At 40.5% G+C, this 14707-nt stretch overlaps 1 protein-coding gene across 2 annotated transcripts in view; it reads right to left on the reverse strand.

Moving 5' to 3' along the window:
- Window positions 1-14707, reverse strand: part of LOC149550084 (mediator of RNA polymerase II transcription subunit 33A-like) — a 123715-nt gene that overhangs the window by 26358 nt on the left and 82650 nt on the right. For both annotated transcript variants that reach the window (XM_089793229.1, XM_089793230.1), the window contains exons 3-10: window positions 12876-13229; window positions 11813-12126; window positions 11547-11638; window positions 11015-11378; window positions 10563-10773; window positions 10260-10374; window positions 9821-9982; window positions 8913-9663 (exon numbers count right to left, since the gene is read on the reverse strand). In XM_089793229.1, coding sequence (XP_089649355.1) covers window positions 8913-9663; window positions 9821-9982; window positions 10260-10374; window positions 10563-10773; window positions 11015-11378; window positions 11547-11638; window positions 11813-12126; window positions 12876-13229 — 2363 coding nt within the window. The remainder of the gene's footprint in view (window positions 1-8912; window positions 9664-9820; window positions 9983-10259; window positions 10375-10562; window positions 10774-11014; window positions 11379-11546; window positions 11639-11812; window positions 12127-12875; window positions 13230-14707) is intronic.

Here is a 14707-nt window from a genome sequence, read left to right on the forward strand (position 1 = left end):
GTGTTCTAGTAGGCCACACAGCCCCACCAATGAAATGTCTTTCTATGAATGAAAATTTATGCTCATAAGTAAATTAGAGTATACATGCAAGACCATTTTTAATACTAAACAAGGCATGCATAAATGGTGTTAAATTACATTGAATGTCTCCAGTGAACCAGCCACCTTAATAACCTCATGAACATCTCAAAGACATATATTGATAGTTTACGTGTATATTCTGCCAAGGGGACCTCATCTGAATCCAAAATTGGCAATGTTTGCTGTTCATGGAGGCTTTGTTACACATATGATCTTGCCATATGGTATATTATTATCCATCCTCCACACGTGTTAAAATTGCAAGAGTATATCAATTCATGCATAGGAAATAGGGCTAATACAAGGAATGCTAATCTAGTTAGCCTCCAACTCACTCTAGTGAATCATCCCAAACATGATTGGTTAACCTGAAATCCATAGGGAGGACATGACTTGGCACTAGCAATAGGGAACACAGTACATCGACACACAAATCTTTGTTGGACTAACCGCCAACGTTCCCCTTCGGGATTCGTGACATGGCTTAACCACCTCATGTGTTCTATAAGTCTAGTGGTTGTATCAGGCATTGATAGGTCGATCTTTTGGTGCAACAACAATCCTAGCATGTAACAAGTGGTATCATTGGCAAAATGTTTAGCACTCCCCTTGGTATTGTAACAAGTGTTTAACTACCTCCTATGTACTATAAGTTGAGTGGTTGTGATGGGCACTAACAAATCGGTCTTCTGGTGCAACAACAACCCCCACTCTAACAAGTGATATCAAAGCTTGGTCACGGGTTCGAATCCTCAAACCCTCAGGTAACACTGAGGGGGAAATTGTTGGCAAAATGTTGAGTGCTCCCCTTAGAATTCATAACAGGGGCTTAACCGCCTCCTGTGTACTATAAGTTGAGTGGTTGCATCAGACATTAATAGATCGGTCTTTTGGTGCAACAGCAACCCCACTCTAACAATCTCCCCTTCACAGATTCTTACATTTCTATATTCCAAGTTAAAAGACAATTGAAATGCAAAAGACTAGCAAGCATTTAATGGTATTATCATTTTCTTATTAGTGTGAAATGAAAGGAAATTCAACAAGGTTTTATACTCTAATGTATATTAATGCCATATGATATGAAAAAGGAAATCAACTTCTTTTTCTCATTTAATGTTAGACCTCATGGACACACATATATGGTGCTTTTGTAAGGACCTAAAAGCTCAAGAAAAACAATTAGAACTTTGCTATGTAATATATTTCAACAAGATACTCTATTTTCATCACCTCCCAAAAGAAAATTAGAACTACAGCAACTAATTGAGCATATCCAACATATATTGTCTTGTTCTTTCCCTTAAGTAGACTCTATAGCATCAGATAGAGAGAATTAGTAAAAACCTAAAACTCTAATCAAAATCATTTAGAACATTGTGGTCACCAAGTTGCAAACATGCATTGTTCCTCGCCAATATAACAGCTTCACTAAACCATCTCCCCCAAAAAATAGAATTCTTTCAATTCATTGTCATACTAGCACATGTGACCTCCACTCCAAGCCAAAGTTGCCATTAACTCCTCTATCCCTCTTTGGGCACACGTATCCTTGTATCCAATTTGGAAACGTATCCAATACTGCCCGGATTCACATTGAATATTGTACCCATGTCTGCCTAATAAACCTGATTTTTGAACAGTACCAAATACTGTGGGATTTGTTTTTCTTAAAAGATTTGACGTATATCTTCCCTTTAATGTAGAAAAAAGCTATATTAAAGCAATTTTTTATAATAATAAAATAGTATAAACAAAACCTCCACCAAATGAGAAAGACAAATAAAATGGATTTCTATTTCTGCAACCCATTTTTGGGTTATCTTTTAATGCAACTCTACTATGTTTACATATTGTAAAGTGTTAAATTAACTTACAAATTTTTATGTAGCATTTATGTGTCAATATTACTTTTGAAGTAATGAAATCTCATACATTAAAATAAAAAACTATGTTAAATATATGTATATGTGTTATTTATTAATGTCATGTCCAGCCGTATCCATATTGGAGGTCTTAAAAAATGGCTATATCTGTACCCAATACCATATCTGTATTTGTATCTGTATCCGTATCCATGCAACTTTGCTCCAAGCAAATGCACATCCTGTTTACTGCATAGGTTAATTAATAATTGCACAGAGATAAAGAATACGAACACGAACAGCAGAACTCTTATTATTATTTGCATATGCCAAGATATTACATTAGGTTCTCATCATCATGATTACAATGATCCCGAAGGGAAATATAAATACTGTCCGAGGAACCTTCTCGAAGGTATCCGTCGGCCACATACAACATGCCAACTGTAATAATAGAACCTTCTGGATACATCTCGATACATGTCGGCCTGACGGCACACATCTCGATACACTGACAGAAACCTCCTGATGCACCGTCGGGAACATCCTGAAACACCATCGGGAAGCTCCTGATACACCGTCGGGAACATCCTGAAACACCATCGGGAAGCTCCTAATACACTGTTGGGAACCTCCCGATACATCGTCGGGAACATCCTAAAACACCATCGGGAAGCTCCTGATACACCGTCGGGAACCTCCTGATACACCGTCGAGAACATCCTGAAACACCGTCGGGAGCCTCCCGATACACCGTCGGGAACCTCCCGATACACTGTCGGGAACATCCTGAAACACCGTCGGGAGCCTCCCGATACACTGTCGGGAACATCTTGAAACACCGTCGGGAAGCTCTTAATACGCCGTCGGGAACCTCCCGATACACCGTCAGGAACATCCTGATACATTATTTCCTGACGACATCATCCCCCCCAAAAAGAAAAGTCGTCTCCCGACGACTAAACAACAAAAATTGTCTCCTTAGCTGACCTTGATAGCCACCCATGCTGCTTAGTCTGCTTCCAACTCCTTGGTACCTTGAGCCAAGTGTCGCTGCACTGCCTCCAACTGGATGATCAGCTCCTCCCGAGCTCTCTACGTATCCACCAAGACAGCCTCACGGCCAACACCTACTCTCAGTGCCTCTAATACATAGACACTCCATGCCTGCAGCAGCTCCAAGTCTTCGCAACTGGTCAGACTCCCACAACTGATATCCGCAACGACTGGGGGTCCAGGGGGCGGGGTCGAGGCGCAGGGTCCCGCCAAGACCAAATTAGCACTCTGAAACCCACACAAAACTGCACGGAACGCACCATTTCTGTCATTTTCTGCCGATTCTACACTCTTTCTGGCAATCACTGATGCTTCCCCTTCCCTATGGCATCATCTGATACTCATTCTGAGCAACTTGATTTTGTCGTCGTTTTTTTTTTTTTTTGTAGAAAACCTCCTGTCACCTTCTGTGATGAAATTCGTACGGCTTCAATCTTGACACTGTTTGCTGATTGCATATGGATGCCTCCTTCCTGCAGCTGCCACACACACGGGTTTCGATGAAACAATTTTGAAGGCGTCTTCACTATTTCAATCTTTTGGAAAAGTCGTACTGCAATATCCCACCAAGTCTTCAAAATCCGTACGATGGAAAATAACAAAATTGGGCTCCAAATTCCGTACGTTACCCTGGAGTATTGCCAAATTCGGAATTTACAAAATGTATGCTCACAAACTCCATAAATCCATACGGTGAAAAAGTCCATACATTCTCAGTCTATGGAAATCCGTACGGTGGTTCCAATTACAATACTCAGCTCTTAAAAATCGTACACTACTTTTAAAAACCGTACAACACTTAAAAACCGTACATCTAAAAAAACGTGCACCAATCTTCAATTATGGAGACCGTACCACTTTTTCCTGAAACCGTACGGCACTCCTTTTCTTTGAAAACCGTACGGTACATATGGAAGCCGTACAGTATTCTTCCCTTCACTATGAAATCTGTACAATACTGTTTTCTTCAAATATTGAAACCCATGCACCAAAAAGAAAACCGTACACTACAAGAAAAAGCCGTACTTCTCATACTTTATAATATGCAAAAGCCGTACTTCCTCCAAAACCGTACGGTGAACAGTTAAGAATTCGTACAGTAAGTAGTGAAATCCGCACAGTGAAAAAGTCCGTACATTTTCAAGCTATGAAAATCCGTACGGTGGTCTCAATGTTACAATATGCAACTCTTAAAAATCCGTACAATGCAAAAAAAATTGTACTACAGTAAAACCGTACACCAACCCTTCAATTGTGAACTGAAAACCATACACCATCCTTCAGACATGAAAAACTGTACGGTATTCTCCTTCAAGTATGAAGTCGTACGGTACTTTTTCCTGAAAATTGTACGGCACCCCTTTCACTGAAAACCGTACGGTACACATGGAAGTCGTACGGTGCTCCTTCCTTCACTATGAAATCCGTACAGCACTTCCCTTCGGCTATGAATCCTTGTAAATATGAAACCGTACGGTACTTTTTCCTTCTTTTTTTTTTTTTTTTTTTTTTTTGAACTATGTACAATACTTACAGTCTTCTTCGCTCAGTTGTTCGTCCATGGAGGTGTGTTACTTCTTTCATGGCAAACATTCAACTTCGACCTATTCACTGTGTCGGCAACTTCTTTTCCGTCTAGCATCCATTGTTTTACTGCTCCATTATCACCCACTTCCCGAATTTGATATGGTCCGACCCACTCATACCTCAACGCCAACTATCCTAGTTGAAACCTGCTACGCCTGTTCTGTGTCATCTCCATATCGCCTAGTTTGTTCCCGAAGCTCCATACCATGGACTCCGTCAGCTGCCCCTTTTGTCCGTCAATAACACTTTCACTCTGTACTGCTACAACTTTTATTGAACCCTTCCTCTTTGTTGCCTGTGCAGACCGTATCGTGTGTCTTCCTTGCCGCCGGTACCTTTCTGCTATATCTGTGGTTTGACATAATACTTTCTTCATGCGCAGTCGTACAGTAGAATCTTTCCTTCTTTTGGGTTCGTACTGTATGTTCTGTCCTTCAGCTTCAGTAATATCCGCGTTTTCTTCTTCGGCTTCTCTGTGTTGCTTCGAACATTCATTTCTTCCTTCGACTTCTCCGTGTTCCTTCAGACATTCATTTCCTCCGTCGACTTCTCTGTGTTTCTTCGGACAGTCATTTCCTCCTTCGGCTTCTCTGTGTTCCTTCGGACATTCATTTCCTCCTCCTTTCTTACCTTTGTCGATCCTTAGCATATTACAACTTGGAAAGAGCTCGTAATCCTCTATCTACCAGTGGTAAAGACCATTTACTAAATGCAGATCGTCATCTCCTTCCAATCGTAGGACTCCCTCCTGATCGGGTTCCATAATCTGCCTCCTCTCATCATCTTCTCCTTCAGAATCCGATGATAAAGCTTCTTCTCCAACCATCTGAGTGTGCAGATCGATGACATACTTCCGGCCTTTGCTTTCGAGTGATAAAGTATTTTTCTTCCAATCGTGCTTTGCTTTTGCTTGTATCAGCCACCCCCGGCCCAAAATGGCATCATATCCTCTTCGCTTCAGTGGGATCACAACAAAGTCCAACAGGAACGGTTGTGTTCCAATCGTCACTAGTTGCACTGTGAGTACTCCCAATGGCTTGATTCCATGTTGATCGGCTGTTAACAACTGGAAGGTAGGTGGCCACAATGTCGGCTGTCCCAACTTTTTCCAAGTGTCTTCAGGCAACACATTGACACCAGACCCTCCGTCCAAAATTGTTTCCGCCAATACAGTCCCGAGAATTCCCATTTCGACAACTGCCGGATGGCGTCCGAATGAGAAGGCTAACAATATCGGATCTTCTGCACTTGCGCCACTCTCCTTCTCCTTTTTGTCCACTGTACTTGCTCCACTTTCTTGCTCCCTTCCATGTTCTCCTGGTAGTTTAGCAGCAGGAACAATGTTTGTGAGTGCCGATCGAAGCTGAGGCATAGTGAGCAACAGATCACTTATCCTGACGAGTATCTCGGCTTGCAAAATTTGCCATACAATGTTCTGTTCTACGCAGTTCCGTACGGAAGTACTCGGCGTGTCCTTCAGTCGTGTCGTTTCTGCCTGTGTTGCTTTCTGGATCTCTACTCGTGCTTCCTCCAATCTCTTCTTTTCTTCCACCGGGTCGGGGTACACTTTCACTTACTGCCGTGTGATGGCCAAAACCTCTTCTTCGTCCGTCCCGACAGTGATCAAGTTTACTCCCGACTTCGGACACCTAGCATCATCATGATCACCAGGTCCACACCATCTGCATAACAACTTCGATGTGTTCGCCGTTCTACACTCTCGGGCGAAGTGACCCCACAGATTGCATGCGCGGCATTGAACAATCGGTCGACCATTCGCATCATACTGAATTCGACTCCCGCTTGTATTGTTGTTGCTGCTATTGTTGTTATTTTGACCGTGCCGGTTGTTTCTGTATCCGCCCGATGTGGCTCCTTCCGTACTAGTGTTCCTGTTTGCTCTTAACAAGGATGCCTCCTGTGTCAGGAACACTTGCTGCACTGTCCTTGTTTTTAAATTGAAAGGACATTCCTTTACCGAGTGTCCCAGGATCTAGCAGATTTCACAAAATTGATCTTTCGGGCAGGATCCCTTCGTATGGCCTTCTTTCTTACACTCTGTGCACCATAGGTCATTACCCTTAGTCTCCTTGTTCATGTTTTTGAATTCCTTCATCATCTGCATCATATCCTTCTGGAGGGCACGGACCTTCCTGTTGCTTCCCTCGTCATCGCTGCTATCCTCTCCTGGAGATGCATCGTCATCTAAATCGGACGAGTTGTTCTTCTTCTTCTTTGTCTTCTGGTCACTTTTGAGGTTCATTGCCCGATTGTACGCTTCAATGTATGTCGATGGTGGCACGATCTTCATCTTTTTCCGTAGCTTCGGGTTAAGGCCTTCAATGAACCATCTTTTTTGGAGCCCATCTGCCGGCTTATTCTCCATTTTATTGATTAAGTCCTTCAACCTCCTGGCGAAGACCCGTACTGTTTCATTCTTCTTTTGTTTGGTATTGAATATCTCAGCTACAATTTCATTATCATCACGCAAAAGTTGAAATTCTGCGATGAATTCCTTCTTAATGTTATCCCAACTATTTAATTTCTGTGGATCAGCATCAGTAAACCAATCAATCGCAACACCCCGTAGGGTAGCGGGAAATTGTCGGATCCATTCATTTGTATCTGTTATGCCATTTGCCCTCCAGATCGTTTCACATGTTTTACAATGTCGAATGGGATCAGCTGCTTCATCACCATCGAATTTAGGTAATTTTTCCTTCGGACTTGCCATCATCACTGTATGTCGAGGGTTTTGTTGTGTACCTGCGCTATTTTGCACTCCCGCACTGTTTTGAGCACCCGCACTGTTCTGAACTCCCGCGCTGTTTTGAACACCCGTGTTGTACTGCACACCCGCGCTGTTCTGCACACCCGCGCTATTCTCTACACCCGCGCTGTTTTCTGCTTCCGCACTGTTTTCAATACCTGCGTTGTTTTCTGCTTCCGCGCTATTTAGTGAAGAAGAGGGTTCATCAACCGAAACCATTGGTTCCGAAAGTATATCTCCGACGAAGAGGTCACTCCACACTCGTGCTCCGTCGGCACTCCGAGCTGTGCGAATCAATCTCCTTTCGTCAGGATTCTCTTCCCGTGGCGTATGCAGGTTCAAAAACTCCTCCCTCGCTTCTTCCACCAACTCAAGCCGTTATCAAGTCTCCTTCAACAATTCTTCCGCGCTCTTGTTTCCGTCGGCAATTTTTTGAAATCTCCTTCGACGCTCTGTCTGCTGAGCCAGAATTAAATTTTCCTGCGCAACACGTATGTCATCTTTTTCTTTCAGCTTATTCTTATCTTTGTTCAACTGATTCGGCATTTAATTCATATCCGCCTGCCTGCGTACCAGGTCCATCGAGCAACGGCGCCAAATGTTTACCACATAGGTTAATTAATAATTGCACAGAGATAAAGAATACGAACACGAACAGCAGAACTCTTATTATTATTCGCATATGCCAAGATATTACATTAGGTTCTCATCATCATGATTACAATGATCCCGAAGGGAAATATAAATACTGTCCGAGGAACCTTCTCGAAGGTATCCGTCGGCCACATACAACATGCCAACTGTAATAATAGAACCTTCTGGATACATCTTGATACATGTCGGCCTGACGGCACACATCCCGATACACTGACAGAAACCTGCCGATGCACCGTCGGGAACATCCTGAAACACCATCGGGAAGCTCCTGATACACCGTCGAGAACATCCTGAAACACCGTCAAGAACCTCCCGATACACTGTCAGGAAGCTCCCGATACACCGTCAGGAAGCTCCTGATACACCGTCGGGAACATCCTAAAACACCATCGAGAACCTCCCGATACACCGTCGGGAACATCCTGAAACACCGTTGGGAGCCTTCCGATACACTGTCGGGAACATCCTGAAACACCGTCGGGAAGCTCCTAATACACCGTCGGGAACCTCCCGATACACCGTCAGGAACATCCTGATACATTATTTCCTGACGACACATCCTACAGTTCTTCAAAGCAATCCATGGTTTTCCTCATATCAATATATCTCTTGTGTTCCTGAGAAAGAAGTACAATGACAACAAACTTAGAAAGTTGAAACCATTTATGAAACCAAAATGACCAAAACAATAACAGAACAGAACTTACCTGGTAAAATGGCAAAAAGAAACTCTGGTGTGAATGAATACATTATTTGTTTCAAGGTGATAACTAAATACCTTCTTGTATAGAAAATAAATATACTGAGAATTGAAAACTACAGCTATTTGAAACTCTTAATCTTGTAAATCGGATCAGTGAGATTCGAGTAGAACATATCAGACTTTAGAAGCCAACCTGTTGTCAGATCTCGAGGAGAAAGTCTTCCATGTGCACAAGCAGTCAAGACAGCTTCCACCACAAATGGGACAGCTCCCAGAACCTCCCATGCAGGTAGTAAAGGTCTTAGAGATGCATCCTCACCTATGCTTCCCGATGAACTGCTAGGAGTGCTGCCCACAGAAGCCCCAGTTGTAGTAGAGAGTGTCCCTCCCTTATTCATCTTTCGATACATCATATTCAACAGTCTATCAGCAATTTGATGCACAGGATTACCCTGAACAAGACCAGAAAGAGTTGAAGCTATACAAGCTTTGTGCTGACAGTACCAAGCTTTAAACTTTGGAAATGAGTCAACAACAACTGGTTGGGTAAATGATGAAGGTGCATCAAGTGTTTGGTCTTTCACTGAAATTATCATTTCGGATAAACTGGAGCCAAAAATAGATGATCTTTCATCTAGATATTGTTCACTCTCCTTGGTAGTTTTCTCTAAGGTTGAGGACAAAGATGACGCCAGATGATTGTTGTGCAACAATAGAAGGTATTCAAGAGTAAGTTCTGCTCCAACAGGAGCTCCCCTTCCTAAAATGCAATGCTCATGCGGAGGCCGATAAAATTTCCACAATCTTAAAAGCAAAAGAAAAGCGCATGAAAAGACCAAGTAAACTGAAATTTCCTCTCCAGAATTCAATTGCTGTGGCACAGTTGGCAATATTGATCCAAAAACCTCACAAATAGGCATTAATGCAGCTGCCATTTCCGGAAGCTGCCAAGTTTTTATAAAAGCATCAGGAAACATCAGTAAAAATTGCAACATCTAAAATAGTTAATATACAACCTTAAAGTGACAAATTTAATTGCATGTGATAAATGAGAACTCATAACGTAGAATATGAGAATAATTCCAGCAAAATGGAACATACCACACCATACAAAGAAAGAATATGAACAGCATCCACAGAGGTCACTCCAATAAGGACAGTATATAGTAGCGGTGCATAAGCTACCAAATGACTCCCAGAGCCACAATAATCTGGAGGAGGTGGAGGTGAAAGCAGCTTCACTACCAAGCAAACTGTGTGCTCCTATGATCGAATGAATGGTAAGAATCTTGATAGAAAACTGTTTAAACAAGCAAGAGATTTTCCAGACATGCTACTTCAAAATGTCATATGAAATGTTCCCTACAAATATTAAAATATCAGACAAACTTTGATTGAATGAATATTCATATAGATTAATATTTTCTTAACAAGCTTTGTCTTATCTAATATTCACATTCTTCAGTAATAAACTGAATGGCTAACTTGAATATGGATTTCATTTGTACTAAATCAAACTACAGAGTTTTTGCCATCTCACCTGGACATTCCATCCTCGAACAAGAGATGCACCACACAAGATGCTAGCTGCAGCAGACCTTTCTTCCTCTGATCCACTGATAGCAATTTGATAAACTTTTTCGAGTTCTGCTAAGCTTCCAACATAGCACTGAAGAGTTTAGAGAGATTATATTTTGCAAACCGGAGAGTCAAAACATAAACAACCCGGTAAACAAGCAAAAATTCCACGATCATTTGAGAAGCTAATAAATGATTAATCATCCATTCATATTCAGATTTCCTCTTGGAAAAGAAAACTGTATAGCAACCCACTCAAAAATACCTGGAAGCAGGTGTTGCAGTAAGCATATTTATAAGTGAAACAGAGAGAGTAGCCCCTTCAATGAGTGCAGACCAGGGAGACTTTTGAACTGGTGCCAGGTGAGGCAGCGGATTTACCATCTCTCGTACATAACCTGACCAAAAGTATGCTGAGGAATCAATCAACCTTCTGGCAATGCAAGCTTCAACAATCAGGTGCCACATGCTTCCACCTACAAAGAAAAACCTTTAGAGATGACAATTGGAGAGTTGTTTCTTAGTCCTATATCAAACAAGCACTTATGATTAGTTCAGAGTCAAGACATAGTATGGAAGGAGGAAATAAACATCTGTAACAAAACTCAGATAGATTTTTGTAAGTAATACTGCTAAAACAGAGGCAAAATATGGACAGTGCATAAGGAATCAACTTTCGGTTCAAAACATGAAAAAAAACTGTCAAATTGAGGTCACCTGTTTTCATGGATTTATCATTACTGCTCAAAACATCAAAGTTTGGACTCCCACCAGCAAGGCCATAAACAAAAACTGATGCTTTAGCAGCAGCCTGATTCGCAGCAGAAATGACAGACTGGGGAGGTGCTAACAGACCATCAAACTGTCCCAAAATCTTAAGACTTGATGCAAGGGCTGCACGCTTCATATCTGACACATTCCTCTCTTCACCATTCTCGTTCAAAAAGCCATTATTTCCATCTGATTGTAAATTTTTCTCATCTTCATCAATTAATTTGGCAACTGTTACAGGTGTAATAGACAAAAGCATGCATAATCGTGCATCAAGATGAGGTACAGGGCCCTCAAGAGGATCTCGCTCCTGTATGTCAATTAAAACAGAAAACATATCGGCTGTGAAAATAACAGACAATTGTTTTTTTTTGTGCTTCTAAATCAAAAAGGCAAATGTTTTCAGGTGCTTTATCAAATTGATTTATGTCAACAGAAGATGGCACAACTAGATATAAAGTATGCGTATGCACCCTACCCTTTGAACAAGCCGAAGAGCTGAAATCCATAAACTTAAAAATGTCTCTTGCCAACTGGCACCATTCACTGCATGCAATGATTTAATCAATTCTGTACAACAGTTGCCCAATGCCACACAAGAGGATCAAAGTTCAGGAGCCAATATAATTATATGCAATTTTGAGTAAAAGACAGCATAACACAAATTAGCACAGCTAGTTGTCATGCATCACCACAATACACATTTACAGACAAAAGCTAATCTAGTTTAACACCCACAAGTACCTGCCAGTGTCTCTGGAAATGATGGAGCCGAAAGATACTTTCCCTCCATTGCATCTTCCATTATTAAGTCAAAAGGAAGCCATGAGGCAGCCCTTCCCACACCATAATTGTGTTCAAATATTGATGTACGAGACCCTGCATCTATAAGTACTTTAATTGCCTGGTGTTGACTAGGTTGGTATTCTTGACTTAAACCTCTTTGGATGCTGCCAATCAGTTGTGGAAGCAGTTCACTGGCTAATTTTGAATTTGATGAAGTTGAATGCAATTCAAATATTTGCAAGTTTTGAGATAAGTAACTCCACTGTTCAGGCCTACAACATTTTTTAAAACGTTTCAATTTCGGTTCATTTAGATATAATCTTCGCCATAAAAATTTAATTGTTAAAGACATTGAAATCTGATAAGCATCTAATCTCAAAGACCCAAATTCTCGTCAACAAAAGAGAATTATATTCTTGTTGACTATTTTGTGTCTCTAAACTAAAATGCAAGTACAGTATATCTCAAGCATCAACAAAAGTGACTTATTGAATATTTTGTTTATCTTTAAATTAAGATGGAAGTAGAGAAATCCCAAGAGTCAACCTTATGGAGCCGTATAATATGGAAGCTGTGTTTACTGTTTTTATTTTTATATTTCTCTGGATGATCAAATTTGTGCGTTGTAAAATATTCACTTCATGATGTCAGCCATATTATTAAGATAATATTGAGATAACTGGACATACTAAGTATTATACTGCTGCATTGCAAACAAGTAAAAGAGAACAGTAAATTTCATTTTGACACAAACCCTATGGTGGTTCATCACAAATATCTGCAGTTGCACAACCAAAACCACAATTATGGATATGGTTATCAAATGAAAATAAAATGGATATTCAATCATATGCCTTACTACCCTGAAGATTCATTTAATGAAGCAAAAATTCAAGTATCTTTATCAGTAAAACTAATTTACATATTCTCCTATACATCTTAAAATATTGAAGATGGAATAGAAAACAAAATATCTAGACCATGTTTTTAGGATATAATAAGATATGATTACAAAATTTACATATTCTGATGTGCAAGGGAGAGAAGGGATGCCGTTTTTCTGTGTTCTATAAGCTTTCCAATCAACTCGATAGCCATCACAGAGCTTGTTCTCCGTAAGTTTTCTCTGTGCAAGCGCCTTTTTTCATTCAAGTCATCATCAATATCGAGGTGCATATCATTTTGACCTGTACTAGTAGTCAAAATTTGCTGTTTTTCTGACCAAATCATTTGCATGCCCCAGTCTTCTGCTGTTGCATTGAGCAGATTGCAAACGACCGTAAATACAAAAAGCACTACGATCTGACCAAGTTCAGTCACTGGAATACCAAAAGCTTGGGAAAGTTGAAGAGTTCCATCCACAGCCTTTATAATCCTGAGAACAACCATTACACAGTCTCAATTGCATTTCTAAACATGTAAGATATTGCAACTCAAACATCATCTTCACTGACAATTGAGAAACATAATGCACATCAACATGCCACATTACTTACCAACTTATAAAGCATAGCAGGAAGTAAGGAAGTAAAAAATACTAAAAACATATACATGACAAAAGAGCATATACAACAAATAAAGGCTCAACAAGCCAGATAGTTAGATGGGAGCTTTAAATAATCTTAAAAAGATTTGGAAAGATGTGGAAAAGAACATTTAAAGATATTTTAGAATAATATATATGACTGAAGGAACTTAAAGGCACACTGGCACATACCAAAGAGGCAGAAGCATCGGGAGCCATGACTAGAGATATTTGGAAAAGAAGGAAACTGAGTGTAATAAGAAAACTTTCAAGAATTCATGAACTGCACCACACGGTAACACTTGAGTATCTACAGATCTCAAAACTGATCAAAGTTTGTCTCTAACTTTTGCCACAGATCATCAAATATCGTTTGCCTCACATTCTTCCCTTTTGATGACTTGCCTCAGCCCACTTTTCTGCTTTTCACAAACCACAATAAATTTTAAATCCTACCACCTTTACCATGTATCCTCTCCAACAAAAAGAAATAGCTACCATATCCAGTAACCACCAGCTTGAGGAATTCAAAAATGTCTTGAAGAGTGCAACTGATGAGTGGTAGTTGCACAGAAACATCTCTACATATCTAGCTTTCAACACAAACATCTTCAATCACACTATCTTCCAAATATCTTCCAATTCAAGAACACAGAGTTCCAAAGCATTTTTTTATAAGTACCCCCGACCAATAAACCAATTCATTGAAAACAAGCATTGAATTAGTTGCAACCTGTATGACATTTAAAGGTCCAAGCTCCTTCAGCCTCCCCACGATCCAATTGGAAGTTACATGCTTATGCTTCCTAGAGAAATGAACAGGTCTAAGGAAATATAAGCCACCTGAATAGATAATAATTATATTAATCAATTACCAATGTCTACTATCAGTCCACCCATCCTAGATAGAGGATGGCACTCCCAGATGTCATTCAGCCTTCCAAAACATTAACATGTACATAACCAACTCAACTCCCAGATCACTCATTGGCATTCGGATTGGCCTCTTCTTAGAGAAGGATTGCATAGGTCCATGGTCAGCCCTAACAATCTAGTCTCTAATCTTTGTGGTAACTCATGTGAGGTATTTTGTTTGCTGGGGGCATTTCTCAATCACATGCTTCTTAATTGCAAAGATTATGACATCAATCCTTCAACATATCCTTCAAAGATGTTTTAGCATGTAATGTCCCCTTCCCAATTCGCCCTAGTATGACAATTGCAACAAATTAGGGTTACGGTTACATCCTTACCAAGCCAAATATCTACAAAATGTGATCCTATATTTGAATCCTGCAATCATAACCCAAGAAACATAAACACATAGT

Source organism: Cupressus sempervirens, chromosome 7, assembly GCF_028749045.1.
Source record: "Cupressus sempervirens isolate cs-2001-9-10 chromosome 7, ASM2874904v1, whole genome shotgun sequence".
Taxonomy (NCBI): domain Eukaryota; kingdom Viridiplantae; phylum Streptophyta; class Pinopsida; order Cupressales; family Cupressaceae; genus Cupressus; species Cupressus sempervirens.